Source organism: Pempheris klunzingeri, chromosome 15 (assembly GCF_042242105.1).
Source record: "Pempheris klunzingeri isolate RE-2024b chromosome 15, fPemKlu1.hap1, whole genome shotgun sequence".
In the NCBI taxonomy this organism is placed as follows: domain Eukaryota; kingdom Metazoa; phylum Chordata; class Actinopteri; order Acropomatiformes; family Pempheridae; genus Pempheris; species Pempheris klunzingeri.
Window position 1 is genome coordinate 9,533,875 of NC_092026.1, and position 23,217 is coordinate 9,557,091.

The following is a 23,217-nucleotide window of genomic DNA, read 5'->3' on the forward strand; positions in this document are numbered from 1 at the left end:
TTCAATGTGGAAAAGCTTTAGGGTGATAACGTGGGGATCTATTCGCCTTTTCAAGGCCCTTGTCATCTATTCATACATGGAAATGCTAATCAGTGGTCACAGGTTTACTGACGCAGGCACTGATGCAATGGGAGGTGTTAGAGAGCAGGAGTTTTCCTAGACCCATTTGATAAGGCTGTTTACAAATCTCACAATAATTCCCACACATATTGTATTTGAATATAGCAGTCTCGAATCATTATATTTTGTGTTCAAATATCAATGTTTTTTTAATAAAAAGAAGTTTTTTAGTTTTGAAGCAATTGTAACTCATTATTTGATTGAGAGGGTTTAGTTAGTTTAGTTAGTGCTGAGAGCACACTGATGTTGAGTACTTTGTGTTATAGTCCATTTTGAACTCTGCATGGCTTCTTAGGTTCTCTAATGGCTTAATATTGACCTTTCATGAATAGGTAAACATGTGGTGTTCAACACAGAAAAGCAAATTCTTGAGCAGCTGCGCTTCAGGCTTTTACAGTGTGCAAATTGCTAACAAGCAGAAACTTGAATATACTGTATGCTTTCTGTTTCATCTACACTTCCCTTGTGACTTTGAGCCATCTTGTCTTTGTTACCATATAACTAATTCTGTCATGGAGACAGAGAAAAATACACCAGACTACCCCTCTCCCCTTCCCCCACCCACCTGTTGCACACAGACAAACAGTTGTACATTGCATTGTTACATTGCACTCCACTGGGCTGCAGTATGCTCTGTCTGGCAGGGCTGATCCACTCCAACAGAAGGCGATGCCTCCTCTCCTTTGAATTGCATTCCTCGGATCTCACATAAGACTCTCAGGAGCTTGCTCAGATGGCTCCTATCTGTCAGGACTCTGATCTCACTGAAGGTTTAGTCTTCCTAGCTATGCAGTGCCCTTTGGTTGGAATTTGGGATTAGGATATTCAATATCTGCTTCTTGACTGCACTTGCTGAAAATGTACTTATTGATGTTAGATTGCTAAGTTACATGTCCTGCCTGTTTAGGTAAGAGATAGAGAGAAAAAATGTTATATGATGATATGAGATACTAAATTAAAGAATAAGATACAAAAGAATTTGCAATTAACCATGGAGGGCGCAACAAGCATTATTAAGATACACAAATTAAATAGCCTGACACAGATTTGATTTACAACAATATAAGGAATATAACGCTTTGTTGGATGACAGTCCAACAGTCAGTGAGTGTGTTACACGTCTTGAAGCGAAGCACAATACTTGTGATAAATAACACTTACGTAAAAGTGCAGATTTTTGAGAAGGACAAGTACACAAAAACGTATGTACTGTGTAGCGCATCTCATCTTGTCATGGTAGTATGCAGGACCTGCTATAAGGGCAATGCAATAACATTAGAATATGAAATTCATGGGTTGTGAAATAAGCAGTTGTTGCAGACACTATTGAGAAGGCTGAGAGAAATTCCTGACCGGTCCATTTTACAGTACACTTCATTTGATCAACACAAAGAGATTATAATTGAAGACCCACGTGGCAGGCACGGCAAAAAGAATAACTGGCAAAGGCTCACGCAATCAGGCCTTTTTTGAGATTTTGGATTTTTGTTTGAAGCACTACTCTACAGCTTTTTTAAAACCTGGAACACAGTCATTTATGAAGTTAGAGGGCAGGACTTCTGTGTAGAGGTAGCAGTGCTGCTGCATTTGACACTTAACGGTGTGCATTTATCACTCTTGAGCTGTTACACACACTCAAACTTGGCATAAACTGTCAGGGGTTAATAATCCAGATATAATACACACAAACACACAGTGAGCATGAATTGTCAGAGGTCAACAGATTTAGGAATGACTGTATGTGTTTTGTCAGAATGCATTTACACGTCGCTACAAGTGTACTGAAAGTGAAAATGTTAATATGCTGTTGTTAAAATGGTGTTTGGTCATGAGGGACTTGGCTGGCCGTGTTGCCCTGTCATGTTAATTAGAAGGTTGGAGGATATCTGGATACTTTATACCTTGTATATGTGACACTATTATGGGGGTTTAAGGTCAGGAATTTGAGAAGAAGGCAGAGAGGGTAGGTGTCAAACAGTCCATACCTGCCACTGCTCAACCCCTGACCTTTCTGACACCCACCCACAGCCTCCTACACTAAACCTCCTGGCATAACACTTTTGTCTAAATCCTGAGGCTGCAGATGCAGGGAGGGGCAGAGGGTGGCTCTGCTCAAGTGTTATTCCAAGTGTTCTTGCCACAAGCCTGTCAATCTGTTTCATGTCTTTGTAAGCCACTGGGGTCCTGTGCTGATGTGCTTAGCATGCCATCATGATATTTCATGCTCCCTGCAAACAATATGTAGGTGCTGGACATATTTCAAGAGTGTGTGTTTAGACTGGCAGGACACAGTTGGAAAGACGGGCTTGAAATGAAAGAAAGCTTTGCCAGGACAGGCCCTGTCGTCCAAGATCACTCTGTTTCTGACTGTGTTTGTTTCCGGAGGATTTCTCTTGCCATCACTCAGTTACTGGCATCGAGTCAGTATCAAATCCCACCGTAAATGGAATCGCCACATTCAGACTTGATGAGATGGAAGTTGGCTGTAGTGTAGTTGGCTACATGAGGTTTGCATTTCTCTGCAGATCACAGAATTTACAATTTCCATCCCAGTGAGAGTCGATAAGAAGTGTCTGGGTTGATTGTTTGGTTATTAATAATAGCACCTTCACAAACAAAAAATCTACAAAATGCTTTACAATAAAAACAACAGACATTATTAAAAGTAGATAAGATCCAAAAACATAAGATATCGCTGGATAAAAACTTTAAAAAGTACAATGAATACCAACAGCTCAGAAAAAGCCATGAATAGAAAAGAGTCTTAGGAAGAGATTTAAAAGACTGTGCTGAAACGCGGTAGTTGAATAATATGCAAACTCCTCAGTTAGTTGGTGTAGCAGCATTCTCTTTCACATTTGACAACACAATGAACAAAAGATGCAAATGACTAATGCAAATTTGTCACTAGCCAACCATCCAAACCCCTCAGAGAACACACAATTTGGTGTCTGACTGTACCAGAACTGAAACAGAAAATCTTTATGGGTGATAAAGGACATTGGTGTTATTGGGAAATGGAAGAATCTCTTGTGGTTACCGTCCCTATTTGTACCCATGACAAGTGGTGGATTTTCACCGTCGTGCGTCGCTGTCAGTGACAGGTTCCTGAGAGCAGTGGCACGCTCTGCTTTGGGGGCATTAGGAGGGAAGGGGAATGTGGCGCTATGTTTGGAATCTGAGATGGGTCCGCATGCCAGCCAGCACGTCTCTAGCCACCCTTACCCCCCTATTTCACTCCCCTGCCTCCCTTCTCCTGTCCCTCCCTTAACGTCATCACAGCCTGTGTGAACTAAACTTCCTCCCGGTCCTCAGCCACCAGCATATTGATAAAAGGCAGCTCCTCTGGAAAAGCCTTCTGCTTCTGTTTTTAGCCGGATGGCAGCCTTCGCCTTGTTTGTGCTGTTCATCTTTTTTTTTTTGCACATCCTGTTACATGCCGGTGGAAGTGTTCTCTGATTACTTTTAAGACACACCCATTCAAAGCTAAGGTCATAAAGAGGCGTTCTAAGATATTTACTTAGAGAATGACTGTTTTGCTCAATGGCAGCAGTGATTAAAGGCTATTCTAGGCTATTTGCAACCTAATGTTTTTGTTTGTTATTAGGGATTTTCGACAGTTTCAAGAGAACAAGGCCAGACAGTTCCACAGCTGACCTCTGAACTCTCTCACAATCCATCAACCCAAGAACTACTTAAACTTTTCATGCTTGGGGGGAAAAATCCATCAAGATAATTGTGGATCACTCTTGACACAAACCATGACTCCACAACAGAGCCTTTGCCGCGTTTTACTTTGCTCCCTGCCCGGTGCCCCGTGAGATAGCAACCTAACTGTTTCAAATGCCTGCTGGGGCTTTCATCAAGGCGCTGAGGGATGCTAGACCAGTGCGGGCCTGCCTTCATCCTCCTCAAAGCGAAGACAGTCTATAGAAATGTCTTATTTAAATAGCACACAATATTCCAGTTTTCACTCATCACTGCAATCCAGAGGGCAGATATCAGTCGTTTAGTAAATATGCCTGCAGTACTCTGTTTTTAGAACTTGTTAAATGTTGCTTTAGGATCCACGCCAGCACTGAAATTGCATGGAGATAAACTGTGTTTCTGGCTCACAAAACAAGACAGGGGTGTGGTAATGAGGTATGGGTGAGGTTTTTTGTTGACACTGCAGGTGTCACGTGCAGGTTGGTGTCCCAGGGTTTAAATTCCAAACCACACCAAGTCTAAGCCAGTCTATAACAAAGAGAGCCTTGATTGTCACAAATTACCTTCCCATTGTACAATGTTCAATCAAGCTGAAGTCACCCGCGTTTAAGGCTTGACGAGGATGTTGATGAACTGCAAAGGAAACATACTGTTCCGTCATGAGCCTGACAGAAAGCTCAGTGTTGGCAGAAACAATCACTGGCATCATTTTCTGCCCTTGTATGGACAGTATATTCTGATGGAGAGTTCAGAGAACAAACATGGATCATGTGGGCCTAGCTCATATCTTTCCACTAACCCGGCTTCACCTGCACCACTTTTATTGACTCCATGATGACAAATGTTGGTGAATCATTTGTGCTCTGCTGTATGGCCACACAGATACTTCCAAAGTCAAGCGCAGGAAGCCTTGACCTCGATTCAGTGCAATGGCTTAATCCCCATTAATGTCATTAGTTCTGCGGCGATCATTTGCAAAGATACAACAATCAAGCTGATGTTGTGTCCTGGCTTTCACAAGAAAGGAAATAAGAGTATTGTCAGGGCTGCCTGCCAAGACAGGGGCCTTACTTGAGCAAGTAGAGCACAGGAAACTAAAACATTATGCCAGAATCCATTCAGAGCAATGACTGCCTTTTATTTAGCCTGTTCTTTGTGTTCTGGTTTTTAGCTCTTCCATGTGGCGTACATCCTCATCAAGTTTGCTAATTCACCGCGTCCTGACCTCTGGGTGCTGGAGCGCTCTGTAGACAATGGGAGAACCTTTACTCCCTGGCAGTATTTTGCACGTAAGTTCCCATGTGATTGTATTTTTAAGTTTCAGTTTTTATTGCATGTATAATAAATGAAACAACACTGCCTCATTGCTTGTGCTCTGACTCAAATGTTGAAATATTTAGACTGAATTTTCCTTTGGGGTTATTGGTCAAATTACGGTCTGAAAAATCATAATCTACCAGTGACTAGTGTATTTTTCTTGTTAATAAATGTTTCTGTTGTCTGTCCGTTATTCTTTGTTGTTGACTGTGTAACACAATAATGATTTTGCTCATCCCCAGAAAGCCTTTACACTTTTTACTGCACCTGGTAGCAGCTTTTCTCTTAAGATGATGAAAACAATGGTGTGTTTGGAATAAACAGAAAGAGATTAGAGAGAAGTGCAGTGCAACAACACAGTAGCAACCACTCATTAACAAAATCCTGTCAAAATCACAAAAACACAGACAGTGAGGATCATCGTGTCTTTGCAAAACTGTAAAATCATAATTAGCTGATTTTTTTGAAAATAGTTTTTTTTCATGAGTGACATTTTGACTCAGTATTTGCAGAGGTGTAAGTACCACAGCCCTGGAGCTGGCGCTGCTAATTGGAATGCAGCCATTATATTACTATCGTCATTAATTACAACTGTGTCTTTCCTGCTATGACATGTCTGCTCTGGAAGAGGCCAATTTGACAATGGATTAAAATTAGTTTACTCTCACAGATTTAATCCTGGTGCACTGATCAGCCTGCTTAAGAATTTAAGACAGGAAGTGTGTGTGTTTGTAGTGCGTGGGAAAAAAACTGTAAAATTATTACCTCTGACATGATAAATGTTAGGCTTAAAACCTTGATGTTTTGGGGATTTTTTTAGGTGGATTTTTTGGTGCTTTTGGAGAGTAGCACTAACATGCAGTTAGTTTCAAACTTAATTATTAGGCCTGCAATGGCAGACCATTTCATAATACCTGAACTACATACCTGAATACATACTCTTTATCTGCTGAGCTGCCAAATCTAAGTCATGATGTCTAAGGGAGGCACCTGTACACATAAATTGCCAGGAGACACAGCTGTGACTCATCAGATTTACAATCACAGAGTTTCTCTTTGCTATCATTCGCACTTGATCCAAATCAGATCAGTCTCTGTCAGTTCAGCACAGACTTGACTCCTTAAACAACACTCACAGCTCATTCACATAGCTTCAGTGCTCTTTTTTTTCACAAATACTATAATTGGACATTACTCTTCCTCTAATTGTCATCCCCTATCAAAATTAACAGTAGCAAAAAAGCATAGCTATTAATGTCAGAAATTTCTCAAATGACATATTTTACTTATTCTCAAATCTAAAATCCAGATGAATCCATATAACATAATTCTTGTTTGCTGGTTGCCTTCTAGGTTTGATTATCCAACAACATGATTTGTAGCTGCTGCTGAGTCTTAGATATCAGATATCAGATGTCAGAGTTCCATGCGAGCATGTGAACACAACAATTGTCTGTGTTTCATTAATTGGTTGAGTTATATTAATTGGTGATAGAGAGTAGCTTTACAGAGGTCACCCATGTGATAATATTATTGTCATTGCACTAAAAATTAGTGGAATATGGGGCGAGAGGTTTAAACACTTTTGCATATTTTTTTGGCAGATTCAAAGCGTGAGTGTATTGACAAGTTTGGAAAGCAGCCCAATGCTCGTGTATTGAATGATGATGACCAGCTCTGCACTACAGAATATTCGCGGATTGTCCCTTTGGAGAACGGAGAAGTAAGACACCTGATCGAGCGTAACCAAAATTGTTATGTCTCAAGAGGTATCGCAAACAATCTTTGTGAATTGAATTTGTGTTGTACAGATTGTGGTGTCTCTGGTCAATGGTCGGCCGGGGTCCAGAAACTTCACCTACTCGCCAGTGCTACGAGACTTCACAAAGGCAACCAACATCCGCCTGCGCTTCCTCCGCACCAGCACCCTACTGGGCCACCTGATCTCCAAGGCCCAGAGAGATCCCACCGTCACCCGCAGGGTGAGGCACATACTGTACAACTTCACACAAAGGTGTCTTGTTGGCAGACTCTTGTTTCCCATTTGGGCATGTCAAATTTACGACTCTGCACCACCTACACTCCAGCTAGCTTTTTGCTGACACAAACACACTGACCTGCTCCCTCCTGCTCAAACATTCATCCTTGTCAAGGTGTAAAGCCAGATCTGCACAGTCATCATGGTAATTCCTTTGGTAGAGACAGCGAGGACTGGCTTGGACAGCTCCTACAAGCTGCAGGTGCATAAAATGGTACAGCTGTAGAGTAAATAACCTGTAGAGTTATAAGGCTAAAGGCAATTTTATGTTTTATGTTTGAGTAGTGGCTTAAGATGTCCTGTAACATAGCTTAAAGTAAATCTCTTGTAGACATTATTCCACCAATGTATCCTCAGGATTCATGTACACAACAGCTCAGTAATTCTTCCTTATTTCACATGCTGAGAATAAATCAAGGATGTCAGCTGTCGATTCTTATCTTATTTTTATATAATGCACTGATTCACCCCATAAAACTGGCCTCAGCTCATGGATCATGGTTTAAGTTTGTACTTGTGAACATGGTGACTCACCTCTCCTGCCAAGCAAAACCAGACATTTGTTCTGGTGTGGGTGATATCTCAGATTTGCTGATAACACTGATATTACTTTGAAAAGGTACTTGTGATAACATTTTCTTCTTTTTCTTTTCTTCTCATTTGTTGACAGTATTACTATAGTATCAAAGACATCAGCATCGGCGGACGCTGCGTTTGTCATGGCCATGCGCAGGTGTGTGGTGGGGTGCGTAACCAAGACAACCCAAACAGGTTAGTAATTGTCTTCATCTCGAGTAACGCTATTCTTTAATTAAATTCTATTCTATAATTCAATTCTATAATGCTATAAATATTCTGTGTGGTTGAAGGATTTCATCACTCATTGATAACATCCAGAAATTATTCCTCATAAGCTTTTAAAAAGTTAACTCTGAAGTAAAACTTCAACCAGTAAATCCATTTCATTTGTTCATTCATTAACATAGCTGAATAGTATTTTTGTGCAATGGCCTCCTGTGTATAAGAGATGACTCAGTGCTGAAAACAAAGAAGCAAAGACCACATAGATGCTGCCATATCTACTGATTTGAAAGATAGTCGATTGCTTCTGAGGAAGGACAATTACCTCATATGTTTGTACATTGACATCATAATTGTAAAGGGCTACAGATTGTTTTAGTTACTCTGATTACTGGCTGCTATGTTGTAAATAAGGTAGGTAAAAGGGCAAGATGTCTGATAAAGTGCTGCTTTGAACTACTGTTACCCTCTGTAATCTTCACAACATAACAACAGAACAGCACAACATCCATGGATGCTTCATTAGTTTGCTAGCAACTTGGGCATTTTAAATTAATGTTCCAATTGTCGTAAAGCTGCACCAATCAATATTTCTACATTAACTCTGTATCAAGTGTTGGTTGGAGTGACAAACGCACAGAATTATCAGCAGATTCTGCATTTTCCCTTAGCTTTACAGAGTGTTTTAAGTGTCTTGCAGCTCTGTTTTGGTTTACTATGTCACATTTCTCGTCAGCATTGCTGCAAGAAGCTGTTAAGAAATAAAAGCTCTGAAAAAGCCCTGTTTGTCCACCACCAAATTAAAAATAGACAGTAGCTAGTAGCTAAAGAGCCAGCTATATCCCTCAGCAGTTGGTGGAGACCAAAATTACCTAAAAGTAGAGTGAATGTTGGACTTGCATTCATCAGGTTGCCTGAAACTTGACTCAATGAATGATAATATTGCTCTATATCTGCTGTATTAAGTAAATTATAAGGTAATAATATGCCAGTATTTGGTTTACAGCTTGTTCTCCCCAAGATTAATGCAGGTTTAAAATAAGGTTTGGGCTGCAAATGAGAATCTGGGCTAAAAGCAGGTGTGTTGTGTCCTGTCTGTAGACTCCAGTGTGAGTGCCAACACAACACCTGTGGTGAGTCATGTGACCGCTGCTGCCCAGGCTTTAACCAGAAACCATGGCGTGCCGCAACTGTTGACAGCCCTAATGAGTGTCATCGTAAGTAATCATGTACAGTGGTTCTTTCAATGTGTAAACAAAACCACACACTGCTCCTCTCCACGCTGCTGGCTCCTTGAATTACAACCCCCAGAGTGGACTGAAGTGTCCTCTTGTCTCTGATATTTAAGCCCTGTTGCGGATGCCCTGATATGGTATTGTGGAGAGCCTCAGTGAAGAGTTGAGAGGGTATTCCTCATATGGTATGTATGGTGAGCAGCACAGTGCACAACTAGCTCCAGGATAACTGCTTTTTGTCATTGTAGCCAGCTAGTCAGCCGGCTAGCCAGACCTGCGCCAGCCTAGTACCCCAAGCCGGCTTATCTGCGAGCCGCCCAGACAGCCAGCAGAGCCTGTGTCAGCTGGAATCTAATTGCTTTGGACTGTTGACAAATTTTCCCTCCATGAAACATGACCTTGTAGCAGCCACAGAAGCAAAGAGAGAAAGATGAAGAAGACGCATAATCCAATCAGTGCAGTGGAAATGCACCCTAAGCATTCATAAACATTATTGAGACACAGGAGGATGTTTCATCTTGTTTAGTTTGGATTTTATAGTTTCCTTTATGAATGAGTAGCTTAAGGAGTTAAAATACAGAGGGGGAGGTAATTTGTGAGGCATATAGAGTAATTCTGTGTATGTGTGTCTGTGTGTCTGTCTCGGGGGTTTCCTCCTCAGCCTGCCATTGTTTCTCCCATGCCTTTGACTGTTATTACGACCCAGAGGTGGAAAAGAGGGGAGCAAGTTTAGACACCTTCGGCAGGTATGACGGAGGAGGAGTGTGCATCAACTGCCAGGTATGAAATGCATGTCAAGTCTAAACTGATTCCTGTGTGTGAATGTGTGTGGTTGTATGGGTGGAGAAGAGTGTAAAACAACAAAGAAAAATTCCATGTTGTCTGTGAATCCAGCATTGGATAATGCACTATATTCTCTGCAACATGTGCAAACAGGTTTGTCAAGCTAAAGCAAAGCTTTCCTCTCAACACTCCAAGAAATACATTTTGTGTCATTTTCTTGTGCCAAAATAAACTTGTAATGGCTGTTGCGTTAACATAGCATCTATCATACAGAATATGATAGTGATGCAGAGAGTATATCTAAGGATTGCGTCATTGAAACAAAAGAGTTTTCTTTACAGAGCAAAGAGGACTCTTGTGCTCACCCCATAAATCTTCAACTTAAGTTAATTATGTTGGAGTTCTGGCTCACACATTTTTGTGTTCTGTAGCACAACACTGCGGGAGTGAACTGTGAGCGATGCCTTGAGGGTTTCTACAGACCTTTCGGAGTAGCTCCAGAGTCCCCACATGGATGCATACGTGAGTTGCATGTTCTCTGTTTGTCCTCAATGAAATGAAATTTTATTCCTTCATTTTTTGATTGTTGTAGCTACTGATTTATTTGCCCTTTTTTAAGAACGTGGTAAGGATCTGAATGTTGCTGTACTATTCAGGAACAGAGTTGTTTTTAGTTTTGTATTTTTCGTTATTTTGTTTCTGTTTTGTTTTTAATTTTTTATTTTCAGCTAGTTTCCAGAGTGGATTTAGTTTTACCATTTTAATTTTTGTTTTAGTTAACTAAAATGTCTTGTCACACCTAGCTTTAGTCAATTATAATAACTGGTAACCCTTTTCAGGATCTTTTTCGGGGGAAATGTTGACTAGATTCTTGCAGGCTTATTTGCGTCTCAAATTTTTCCTTAAAAACACATCAGAAAAATATTACAAAGTTGTTTGGGTTAAACAATGGGTCATATTCCCAGGATGCAGTCTGGGAACTGAATACTGTCTCACCATGTAGGTATTTGACCTACAGTACAGTATGTATGACGAACAAGCCGAAACAGTGTTATATTCAAAGAGAGGCATCAGCGTCTTGTTTGAGTCAGACACAAATGGCACCACTGCTTTTATTACTGCTAAACTGGGCTCTGCTCTTGTTTACATTACTTTAATGGCCCATGGCTGTTCCTCTGCGTATAAATAGCTGCCAGTTATGTTTGGATATTAGAAAGTACAGGAATTAAACTGGTTGCCCTTAGTGCTTTGAAAAGTAACCCGTAAAATCCACAAACTCAATTAAGCCAGCTTAGCAGAGGAAGGTGTTTGTCAGTAAAGGTTCAGTCATTATTATTATTATTATTATTTGCTTCCGAGTTCTCTCATTCTGATATGACGGATGGTTAAATGTTTTCTGTACTTTTTCCTGTTACTGATCAGCAATTCTGTACTGTGCTTATATGTGTGCATGTTAATCTACATAGATACATCTGTTGGCATCTATGCACATTTGTCTAAATAAGTTAGTTGAAAAATATCATCTGACCCCACCAGCCTGCAGGTGTGATGAACGGACTACAGCTGGCTGTGAAATGGGGTCCGGAAGGTGCATCTGCAAGCCACAGTTTGCTGGAGAAAACTGTGATCGCTGTGCTGACGGACACTATTACTACCCTCAGTGCTTTCGTAAGTTTTGTTTTTTCTCATCACACACTGGACACCCAGTTCACCTGAATGAATAATAGAGATAACTTGTATTATCAAACTATTATTTCATGAAATGATGTGTCTGTGTTTTGGAGCTTAGTGTCTCAAAGTAATGCACACACACACTCAGGTAAACTCTGAACCCTCCCTTTGATGACTGGAACCAGTTTCAGTCTATCAATCTGTCAATAAACCCTTTTTGGACAAGTCTTATGATTGTTATATGCTCAAAGAAGATTGCTTTTAATTCTGCAGGGCTAGCCACAGAGGGACGTATACACATGCTACATTCCACATGCCAAACCCTTCTAAACAAATACACGGAGATATTAGACACACAAAGAGAGTTTCCCCATCTTATCTTAGTCAGATCTGGCTACAGACTCGGGAGTCTGCCAGTGTGCCGAGATAAGCCACCCAGTTGTTAGTCTTTCATCTTTTTCTGTCTTTGACTGACACATGTCTTTTTTAAGGTATCTGCATGAACTTGCTACCACATTCAGCTTCTGTGTTCCTGGAATTTGAGTAAACATCAAAGTGACTGTTTCCTCAGAGGGGGCATTTATAGTTTAATTTAACTGGAATGTACAGGGGCATAGCCTAACCATGTAAAGATTCACTAATCCTAATTCTACCTTTCACTGTAAAAGCCTTTAATTGAACTTTCATGTAAATTGTATAGAGTCCGTATGCATAAAAACACAACACATTTGCAATCTGCCCTGTATTATTGTGTGTATTGTTTCTTATGTCATATGAACGTGAAATTAATTGTGGTCTGATAAATCCAGATTTGGCATTTTATCAGCAATAGAATGATGTAAGAGATTATTATTAAAACCAAGGCTCTTATCTCCTGGCTGTTCGCACTTACTAACTAGTCTAAACGTGTTGGCACAGTTATAAGGAGACTGTCTGGGTTTCAAGAGATCCTTCTTCCTGTTTTATGTCACTGTATAACACTTCTGCAACTTGTGTTTATGATCCTACTTCTATGTCTGTCTGTAGGTATGTAGCTTAAGCCAGTTATCTTAGTTTAGCATAAAGAGAGGGGGAAACAGCTAGCTCTGGTTCTGTTCAACTGTATCAAATCCCACCTATCAGCACCTCTAAAGCTCACTCCTTAACTTACAGGTATTGATTGTGTCATCTAACTCTCAGCAAGAAAGTGAAAGTGTTGAACTATTCCTGTTATGGTGTTTGGCTCAAACTGCATTATGGTCTGCTGATTATGAGATTTCTTAATCTTACAGTAAAAGCAGTTCCTCACTGCAATAAATAAAAGTGACACTTGAGGTTTTCCCTTGATCAGTTTCCCATCAGTTGAGGCCTTGTTGTAATTCTGTGCTTTTCTTCTGTAATTCATGAAAGGTTATCCCGTATACCAGACAACTACCAAATCCCCTGCAGGACCTATTGTGGGTAAGTTCAGTAAACAGTATCTCAGTGTCTCATAAAGCATTTTAGCTTGATAGAGGTTTTTAAACAGTAATGTAAACTGCTGTCACTGTTGACACTCTTTTTTCCCTGTCTCTCTGTATAGGGCCCACCACCTGCCCTCCGGGTTATTTCGGCTCACCCAGCTGTCAGCGTGAGTGTGATTAGACCTGATATGTTGTGCGACTATAGAAGTGTTTACACGGCTATGCTATGTTAACTGTTTTTGCTGCTTCTTCTCAAAACAAACTTCAGATACTGTTTCCTCTTGAAGAGCTTTTTTACAGAGCAGGCCTTGACTTTCTTGTCACTGCAGTCACATTTACTTATAGGCAGCCTAGGTTTTGTATTACTTTGGAGGACCACGCAAGACACAGATGAGTCTCACTTGATTTTCTGCAGTTAAATGTAGAGAAAATGTGGCAAAGGTCAGTGAAGAAGAGGCTTAATGTAGAAAAGGCCAAAGGTCAGATCATGTTTGTAGGCCTTATGAAAACAGAGCTTGCAGTATATTATGGATGGGCTTAATGTGATGGTTATAATACTTCTCTTGCAATTGTTGAGCACTGATGGCCACAAATTCTCATGTGCGTCAGTGGGGATTTAAGTTCAAGTGGTCTCTGTTCTCTCGTGATAGTAATAATCAGTTGGGACTGTTCAGTGAGAATGAACCAGTCTATTATTAGTTATGGCTCCCTTTCTAAATTCCTTTTTCTAGTTTTCTCCAAGCTGGGAAACCCATTATTAGTAATAAGGCATTTCTATTAAAACAAAGACCTTTAGCCCATGGCTTTTTCTGTCATATCATTTGTCAAAGAATGTAGTCAAACAATAACTTTCCCTTAACTTTAACACGTCATCCTGTGAGCTGACTGAAAAGGAATTTCACCAGCAGCTTTTAGAAAGCTGATTTTAATGTTTTAGAGCTACTTGGGGGCAAAGAAAACTGTGGCAGTCTCCCTTGTTGGCTGTCCTGTCTTAGGGCCAAGTCTATTCACATACCAATACCAGGCGAAGCTTGGCGTGGCACCAGCACGGGCACCAGCGTAATTGTACAGACTGTGTGCCACAATATGAGAATAGTTCAACCAACGGAAGTATTTGTCGCTCCCTGTTGTTCAGCTGGACCCAAGAAAGGAGTCCAGGCTCATTTAGAAGCAGGCTTCAGCATTCAACAGGGTTACTCATTTGAATTTCTAATGGTTAGGGTTTCATTTATTTACTTTTATTGTTAAAATAAACATTTCTAATGTGTTTGTGCACAGAGTGTATATGTGACTACAGAGGGACAGCACACGGGGTGTGTGATGCTTCAGGACAATGCCTGTGCCGTCACGGTGTAGAGGGGGAGCGATGCGACCGCTGTCGACCAGGATACCACTCCTTCCCAAACTGCCAGGGTGAGAAAGAATCACCATGCCAATGAGCATTCACCCCCACAGGCTGTAAAAACATGACCTCAGTGTTACTGGTCTGGCCTTCGTTTTAAAAGAGATGGCCATGGGATGTTTTGATGAAGATGTAAACGTAGCAGAAACATACCAGAAATACGAAATGGTAATATGTTTTCACACAGCAGCAGTGATCTTTTGGACTAATTGCAAACAGTTACTCCAAAGTAAGGGTCGGTAACAGTTTGTACTGCAAGTTCGTGCTTTATTGTTACACAAAAATGTTCCTTTGTCTGCATGAACCTGCTTGCCCCAGTTTGTGGAGCAAGAACACTTAAGCGGGGCAATTTCTGTGGCTAGCTTAATTTTGACTCTTGAACCTTGAATGTGCAAAAATGCCCTTCCTTAGAAGCCCAGACGAATGGAATCTATTTTATATTATCATCATCTTATATGATTTTAACAATAATTATCTGACTTTGGAGTGATCTTTAAAAACATGTATTTTTTTTTACCAATTATGTTGATTTTAAGGAAAACCATCATCCTGTACAGGTAAAATGAATGATGCTTGATTGCAAACCTGCTAAAGCAGCAGCTCATGACTCTCTTTCTCTTTGTCCAGCGTGTCTCTGTGATGGGGCCGGTGTGGCTGACAGTGTGTGCAGTCCAAGCGGACAATGTATTTGCTTTCCCAACTACGGGGGGCAGGAGTGTGACAAATGTGCACCAGGCTACTATGGATACCCAGACTGTGCTGGTAAGTGGGTTTGATCCCTCTATGTCCGCTTAGAGATAAACCAATTGGGTGCATGTGATCTGAGTGCTGATGGAAAAATGTTGCTGTTGATTTCACTGGGGTTACTGTGGCCTCTTCTCATGACTCTGCGGAGCAAGCATCCTCATTCTCCCACAGTGACGCGTAAAACCCTACGTTTTGTTTAATGTATTCTGCATGACACAACGCTTCACAGAGAGCTGCACCATGGGATATATATGGACTTCTTCCTTGTAGGGAATCTAATTCCCAAGAATAGACAACTGGGAATCACAGAAGGAAATCAGATTCTGGAAAAAAAAAACAGGAACCATTTTAAAAGACTGACCTAACCCTAATGATATTCACATTTGAAGTTTTAACTTCAGCTTGTTTCCTGTCCCCAGCCTGCCAGTGTTCACAGGAAGGCTCATATGGCAACATATGCAACCCACTGTCAGGTCAGTGCCTGTGCCTCCCAGGGGTGGTGGGCCAGCAGTGTGACCGCTGTGCTTCAGGACTCAGGTTCCCCCAATGCTCAGGTAACCACACCAAGAACCATAATACTCATAACTGAAGTCATTTTGGGACTGAACATGAGTGGCGGTTAGAGCAGTTTTTTATTGGGTTCAGTAATGTCTTATTAATGAAGGATATCATTTGTTTAATCTTTTCAGTCCCCCTTGATATAAAAGATCTGACTATTCATATTTGATAGTCCACTGCAGAGATGATGTTTTTCACTTATGTTGTGTATTTATTTTGTGCCTCTAGCTCCTATCAGTGTGTGTAACCAAGCAGGAACTGAAGTCTCTGATCCACAAACGGTATGTCACTCTCAATTTTTTTTAAAATCCTTTATTTAATCTGAAAAGTCCGACTGAGAGGCAATATTTCTTCTAGCAGGGGGGCTGGTCAAGACGACAGCAGAAAAAAAAAAAAGTCTCATGTAAAAGTGCAAGCATGGACAAATAACATCACAGGAAAAGATACCAAAACAGAGCAGACACAATACAGGTAGAGATCAAAAGCTTGTTAAAGTCACATTGTTCAGTGAAACCTGATTTTAACATATTCTAAACATATGTCAAAAAGGGTAAAGATTCCAAGTTAAGAGTGGCTTGCAGTTAATTTCAAGCCTGCGGGATGTGGAAGGAAAATACAGATGTGCGAGGGAAAATGCAGATGTTTGAAGGTTTAGAACCATGAGGAGAATTTTCTGTGACGCAAATAAATTACTTTCCGTAGTCGTATACTGACAAAGACGAATTTTTGGCTAATCTTTTTTTCGAGGTAAAATGAAAACATCTCTTTAAATAAAGGAGGCTTTTTAGGAGGCTATCAATATAATATGGGCACAAAAAAACAAAGAAAAACAAAACTCTCTGTAAGGTAATTTTTTGCCTCTGTTGGAACATATCCTATGTTTGAAGGAAAGACAAACTGCAAATTTCCAGTCATTCAGAAATCTGGCACTGTAGTACAATGTGCAGCTGCTTGCGACTGATTTCCATCTCTCTGACTGTAAACAAGTATAATGTGGCTCTCAACGGTAGCTACCAGTCTCAACAATCCTTACATCCCTTATCTGTTGTTTCAGGGCTCCTGCCGCTGCCTACCAAACGTAGAGGGAACTCTGTGTGACAGGTGCAAACCTCTGTACTGGAATCTGGCTACAGACAACCCTCATGGGTGTATAGGTAAGACATATTTTTGTAAAAGGTGTCAGCAAAATCAGCCAAAACTGGCCCAGTCTCCCGTCTTTTCTCCAGGAGTAATAGTTCTGATCACTGATCCCATTAGTTTGCACTGTATTAAATCACCAGTAGCAATCTGGCACGGCACTGATATGAGTCTTGGCCCCTCTTACCCAGAGGATATATCCACATACCCCTGTCAACAAGGCCGAATCTGCCTTCCTGTTCCTCAGAGGGGGGCTGAGGAATAACACGTAAATACAGGCAAATTCCTGTTAACAGCTTTCGGTGAACCTGTGAGACTTCACGCTGTGACTTTGCAGTAATGGGTGATTAAAAGTGGGAGATTAAAAACAATACCTCCTCTACTTTGTCCCTTCTCCAACAAAAAATAACTCTGTCCTAATCCACTGAAAATACTCAATATGAAAATAATAAGGTGGGTCCCATTATCCAGCCAGTGAGTGAACAGCTCCGGGCTTTGTCCAGATACCTGTCTAATGTTACAGTTCTGCTCCGTGGCAAGAATGTTGTCACCACCACGCTGCCTGAAGACACAAGATGAGGAGGGGGAAAAAAGAGCTTTTAATATCCTAAGAATGCCTCTGGTTGACTGTGGCCGGACATTCAGGGGAAGTTTTTTTCACTGGGTTGAAAGCAAGCCAGTAAATCTCCTCTGGACCTTTGATGTGCAGATCTCTGAAGATTGTGGGGTTTTGTGCTGTTGTGTTTCGCCCATGAAAGTGACAAAATCCTGTAATCAGAGTCTATTCACTGTAGATCCCCCTTTATATTTTCATAACCTTTCAACCTCTCCCTCTCATACCAGAGTGTCACTGTGATGTGAAAGGGACCCTGAGTGGTGTTGGAGAGTGTGAACAGGTGAGTATTTCTTATTATTATTACACAGAGCTTTGACTATATTGTGCTACCACAATTTAGTAATATTTCTCATGTTTGTCTTGTGTTTGTCTCCTGATAATCTGTTTGTGTAGAAAAGTGGACAGTGTCACTGTAAGCCTAATGTATGTGGACATGCATGTGGCTCCTGTAAGCATGGATACTTCCTGCTGCAGAAAAAGAAGTATTTTGGTTGTCAAGGTAAGGTCAATCAATTTAACATCCTATCTTACTGTAGTGATATGCAATATGCATGTATGTAAGAGCACTGATGGTTATGGTCTGTACACCATTACATCACTGTTTGGTGTGATTACAGGTGCAACACCCATCAGTGATGCTGGGAGTGCTTAGAGATGCAACTCGCTTTCAATTTTTAAGCAGGGAGGGCAGGGAAATGCTGCTTTCCAGTCCGGTTTTAAGTGAGTCTTTAATAAAGAATATGACTTTTAATCTCCCTGACAGGTTGTCAGTGTGATGTAGGCGGGGCCATAGGCACGACGTGCGCTGAGATGTCTGGACAATGTCGGTGTCGGAAAAATGTAGTCGGCCGCACATGCACTGAGTAAGATATGGTGACCTTAAATGTTGTAAGGCAAAAGGAAAAAAATACATAGATTATTTTTCTCTTTTGCAAATCATGACTCATGATAATTATAAGATAATTAATTTAAACTGTACTGTGTTAGGCCAGCACCCAGCTACTATTTTCCCACTCTGCACCAACTGAAGTTTGAGGTTGAGGATGGCACCACGCCAAATGCCAGACCAGTGCGCTTTGGTTACAACCCCCAAGAGTTCCCAGGTTTCAGCTGGAGAGGATATGCTGTAATGTCTCCTGCACAGGTTAGTTCATATTCACATCAGCACACTGATGTGTTTATGGGTGGGAAATGTCTATTTTTGAGACTATCTGCCACTTCAGTAACCTTATAGCTTCCTTTTTCAGTCTATTCTGATACCACATGATTTTCTTCTTCTACCTTTGCACTGATATTCCTGCTTAAAGCACACAACCCTCTCTACTATATCAAGGCTGATGTGGAAATGTGGGCACCAGCTCTTTTAGAACTAACGCTGTCTCTCTTCAGCCGGAGGTGATCCTAACGCTTACCCTTGGCTTTCCTGGCCCTTTCCAAATTGTTATGCGCTACTCCACCCCCCAACAAAAGGGGAGAGCACGAGTGAGAGCAAGGATCTTGGTGGTGGACGAAGCTGACTTTCATTCTTGCTGTGACTGTAAGTGACGGGCCTTCCTTCCTTTGGCTGGATTTTGCTCTCTCCTCCTTTTCTTGCTGTCTGTTGATTTAACCCGCTCTATTTGCTAAAGTTCTCTGCTCACCCGACATGATTTTTAACCTTTCTCTTAACAATACACCCTCATCGTCAACCCAAACTGCCGTTGCAGTCAGCTGTGTGTCACTCTTGTCCCTGCAGAGTGACGTGAGAGTAACAGTGCATGTTGACCCAAAAGATGAGAAGCAGCACTTATTCCGTGTGGTTCTGCGGTTCACTAACCCGAGCAGCACCAGTGTGACAGGTAGCATTAGAGCTACCAATAACAGAGGCACTGCAGGTAAGGCTGCCTCTGACATTGAATCAGCTCTCACATTTCATGTACATTTCATATCATATCATATCAAATCTAACCCATTATTGAATAAATACAATAAATAACCCATTTCCTTTATGAGATTTTATCAGTAAGCCGGTGCGCATTGTGTCTTCTGCTGCTGATTTCTAACTTGTCTTCGTTTTCTCTGCTCCCAACTGTGAGTGTCTAACATTAGAGGCATTTCTGCTTTGCTGGCAGGGTCAGATCAGAGTAAGGAAATAATATTCCCCGAGAGTCCCTCCCCATCCTTCCTTACTGTCCCAGGAGAGGGCTTCGCTGAGCCCTTTGCATTGACCCCTGGGAAATGGATCGTTCACATAAGGGCAGAGGGGGTTCTGCTGGTGAGTTTATGAGGAAGAAGAAAATGTAATTTTGCACTTTATTCATCCCTCATTATTCTTCACTTGTTCATTGAAGAAAAATGTAAAGTATGTCACTCTCACTCTCTAGGACTATTTAGTGCTGCTACCCCGGGAATACTACGAGGCACCTTTGCTGCAGGAAAAGATCACCCAGCCCTGCACATACTTACCCACAGCCAACAAGGATACAAAGTAATTTGAATCTAAGATTTCTGTTCAGTATTTTTGAGGTCTGTCCCCATGTCATACTCACCACTCATGCATAATATAGGTAGGTTTTGTTTTCATAGCCATCCACCCTTTTCTTCACACTGCACTCACTGCTAAAATTTTCTGTGTATAGTTTCACGCAGTTATTGGCTTGTTAAACTAAACCTAACATGATCTCGCAGAAGTCTATCATAATAAATATAAGGGTTTATGTCTGTGTTTTAAAATGTCTTTTTTCATAACTATAAAAAAATCATACTGTACAGATAATTTTGTTCATGCCAAATGAGAAAGAGAAAATACAGAGAGTACTATGCACTACATTAGCAGAGAGTATACAAAAGCCATCAAAAATTCCAAATACTATTTGCATTATCTCTCATTATTCTTACTGACTCTGCCTACTCCTGTGTGTCTCCTGTCTCAGCTGTTTGCTGTACAAGCATGTGGCCATGGATGGCTTCAGCTCTGCACTGGGCTCACAAGGAAAACTCTCCAGCCGCAGTGGACGCAGGAGGAGGCAGGCTCGCGTGCGGCGTCCCACCCCAGATCACCCTGAGATGGTCGCTCTCAATGGCAGACAGGTACATACGTACATGCCCACATAGAAAATAGAGTTGGATTCAGAGTTTGGTTTCAATATTGTAGTGATCAACCTTTAAAGCACGAGTAGGTTGGACATAAAGCTTTAAAACAGTCCGTGGCAGCTTGTTATCAGCCTTTTCAAAGTCCAGAATAAAAGCAGTTGATTGAGGTTTTGGCATTGGGACTGTGGAATTACAGCCTAATTAACTAAGGATAACTCTTTGAAGTCAGTACTTGAATATGCTTTCTTAATCTTTTTACTGATTGCCATTTACACTCCTTAATTTGTTTGCCCTCTTATTTGAGTACATTAAAACAAAATAAAACGATTTTGTATGACCTGTGTCCTGCAGTCGCAGCTCCAACTCAGTCTACGAGTGCCTCGTCCTGGCCCATATGCCCTTGTCCTGGAGTATGCCAGTGAAGTGGACACTGTCCAGAATGTCAACATACTCATCACAGGCCAGTCAGGTGGCCAGATCCCAGCCAGGGCCAACATTTACAGTTGTGCCTACAGGTGAGTTCTCTATTTGTTGCTACAGCTTTCAAGACATTTCTTGTACTTAATTGATTTATGTCTTTACAATTTGTAAAAAATAATCATAGAACTTGAAAGTTGTAGAATATGTATGTTTTTCAGCTGTTGTGTGTCTTAACACTTGCAGCTTTTTGTGCCGGAGTGTGGCAGTGGACAGCAGTAATCACGTGACAATGTTACAGCTTACTCACAAGACGGAGATTTTGCTGCAAACGTCCACTACATCTTTTCTGCTGGTGAGTGAAAGTTTCTTCTAAAGATTTATAATAGCTTCGTATCTAGACAGCAGCATGCACTTTGAAATGTATTTGTTCTTTTCTGTAGTATAAAGTGTATGCAGTCCCTGCAGAAGAGTTCACCATTGAGTATGTGGACCCCAAGGTGCTGTGTGTCTCCACTCATGGCCGCTTCACTGAAGACAGGTAAGCCCCCTTGAATAAACACCAGTGCATTTTTGTATGACGCCACACAGAGAAGTTTTCAACACCTGTAGACGTATGCTGTGGACTATGGTGACACATTTATTTTCCAGGTGTGATTACAAACATTCCTCCAGCTGGGCATGGTAATTTACCTGAGGCTGAACTCAGGGTCAAACTCTCTCTTTCTGTCTCCCTCAAATTGACAGTCTCACTCCGAACATAACGACCAGTTTAAATGGTACAGTTACACGTGTTTACAGCTGTCGGTGTGTAGTCCTGTAATTTACCCCGAACAGCATTGAAAAGCCTTCCCAAAAGGAGCAAATATGTCAAACAAGAAATAGATGGAACTGATTGGAAAGGGTAATATTTTCTTTAACCTTAACATAACACACAAATACATGCTGAAACAAGAGCAATGGCTTACGGTGTTAATGCCTTTTAACTGTGGTTTTTTTGCGTGCTACTGAGCATCTACAGTGTTTGCTGTTGAAATTTAGCATTTCCATGTTTGTTTATGGATTATTCAAATACTTTGTGACACTTTCCCTATCTTACAAAACACTGTTCCATGTAACAGACTAATAAAGATTTCCCTAAAAGCGGAGATTAGAAGTAGGAAACAGATTTTCAACAGGAAAAATTTGAGCATGTTTTGTGTACCAATGTAAGACATATTTCACAGAGAGGAGGACATTTCTGTCATATTTTGAAGTAACTTTGTCCAAATATTGGAGGGAAATAATGAGGCAGAATTATGGAGAAAGACGAAAACTCAACCTGAGGGAGTGTTGGCTTGTAAAACTAAAGCTTTCCTTAATAGTGTTTATATTTAGTCTGTATGTTTACTCTGTGGCATCAGGATTTCTGCACATGCACAAGTGAGAGTGTGATAACCAGACAATTATTGGAGATAACTATTGTTTTACTGGCTGCAACTTCTAAATGGCCACTGACCCCTCTCCACATTGTTCTGCTACTATAGCACTTAACAAACACTTCCTAACATCTTCTTGCTGCTGAATGTTTCCAGTCGGCACTGCATTCTGAGGCAATTCGACAAGCCAACCTCTGCCTGGATATTATATGCTGCCCGTGATGGACAGCTATCTTCGGCACCAGCTGTCTCTCCCCAGCGAGGAGAAAATGAGGATTGGAGACAGAGACGACAGACTGGGATGTTCCCTGTTGGTGAACCTCAGAGTGGTGGCATACTGCTTAAATTCCCTCAGGTACAGGGGAAGCTATGCTCTGCTCTTCCTAACCTTGTTGAATAATTTGAGTTTCTCTGGACTTGATCCTGCTGCTGGTAGTTGGAGACATTCAATGACCAACCTATGCCCTGACATTAATTTTCAATTTCACCGTGACTGTTTGACACGAAAGCCTTCTTCTCGTATTTTTTTCCAGACGGAGATCAATTTTACTCCCAAGGTGCCCCTCCCAGGCAGGTATGTGGTTGTGGTCCATTATCACCAGCCTGAACATACTTCGTTCCCAGTGGAGGTCCGGGTGGACGCAGGGCGTGAGTGGAAAGGTGAGTGTGCTGGAGGAGGTGATGGCTTACTCCTGTTTAATGAAATAGAATTGAAAAGTTTATACACTCCTGTTG

At 41.2% G+C, this 23,217-nt stretch overlaps 1 protein-coding gene across 1 annotated transcript in view; it reads left to right on the plus strand.

Moving 5' to 3' along the window:
* Positions 1–23,217, plus strand: part of LOC139213780 (laminin subunit alpha-3-like) — a 51,890-nt gene that overhangs the window by 5,535 nt on the left and 23,138 nt on the right. The window contains exons 3-30 of the mRNA XM_070844416.1: positions 5,000–5,117; positions 6,750–6,868; positions 6,957–7,127; positions 7,854–7,954; positions 9,086–9,201; positions 9,881–9,999; positions 10,434–10,524; positions 11,539–11,670; positions 13,063–13,113; positions 13,235–13,282; positions 14,394–14,528; positions 15,145–15,279; positions 15,684–15,818; positions 16,051–16,103; positions 16,877–16,976; positions 17,803–17,855; positions 17,969–18,074; positions 18,339–18,438; positions 18,563–18,719; positions 19,311–19,449; positions 19,687–19,829; positions 19,939–20,042; positions 20,488–20,644; positions 20,999–21,162; positions 21,311–21,419; positions 21,508–21,605; positions 22,639–22,837; positions 23,016–23,142. Of these exons, the coding sequence (XP_070700517.1) occupies positions 5,000–5,117; positions 6,750–6,868; positions 6,957–7,127; positions 7,854–7,954; positions 9,086–9,201; positions 9,881–9,999; positions 10,434–10,524; positions 11,539–11,670; positions 13,063–13,113; positions 13,235–13,282; positions 14,394–14,528; positions 15,145–15,279; positions 15,684–15,818; positions 16,051–16,103; positions 16,877–16,976; positions 17,803–17,855; positions 17,969–18,074; positions 18,339–18,438; positions 18,563–18,719; positions 19,311–19,449; positions 19,687–19,829; positions 19,939–20,042; positions 20,488–20,644; positions 20,999–21,162; positions 21,311–21,419; positions 21,508–21,605; positions 22,639–22,837; positions 23,016–23,142 (3,280 nt within the window). The remainder of the gene's footprint in view (positions 1–4,999; positions 5,118–6,749; positions 6,869–6,956; positions 7,128–7,853; positions 7,955–9,085; positions 9,202–9,880; positions 10,000–10,433; positions 10,525–11,538; positions 11,671–13,062; positions 13,114–13,234; positions 13,283–14,393; positions 14,529–15,144; positions 15,280–15,683; positions 15,819–16,050; positions 16,104–16,876; positions 16,977–17,802; positions 17,856–17,968; positions 18,075–18,338; positions 18,439–18,562; positions 18,720–19,310; positions 19,450–19,686; positions 19,830–19,938; positions 20,043–20,487; positions 20,645–20,998; positions 21,163–21,310; positions 21,420–21,507; positions 21,606–22,638; positions 22,838–23,015; positions 23,143–23,217) is intronic.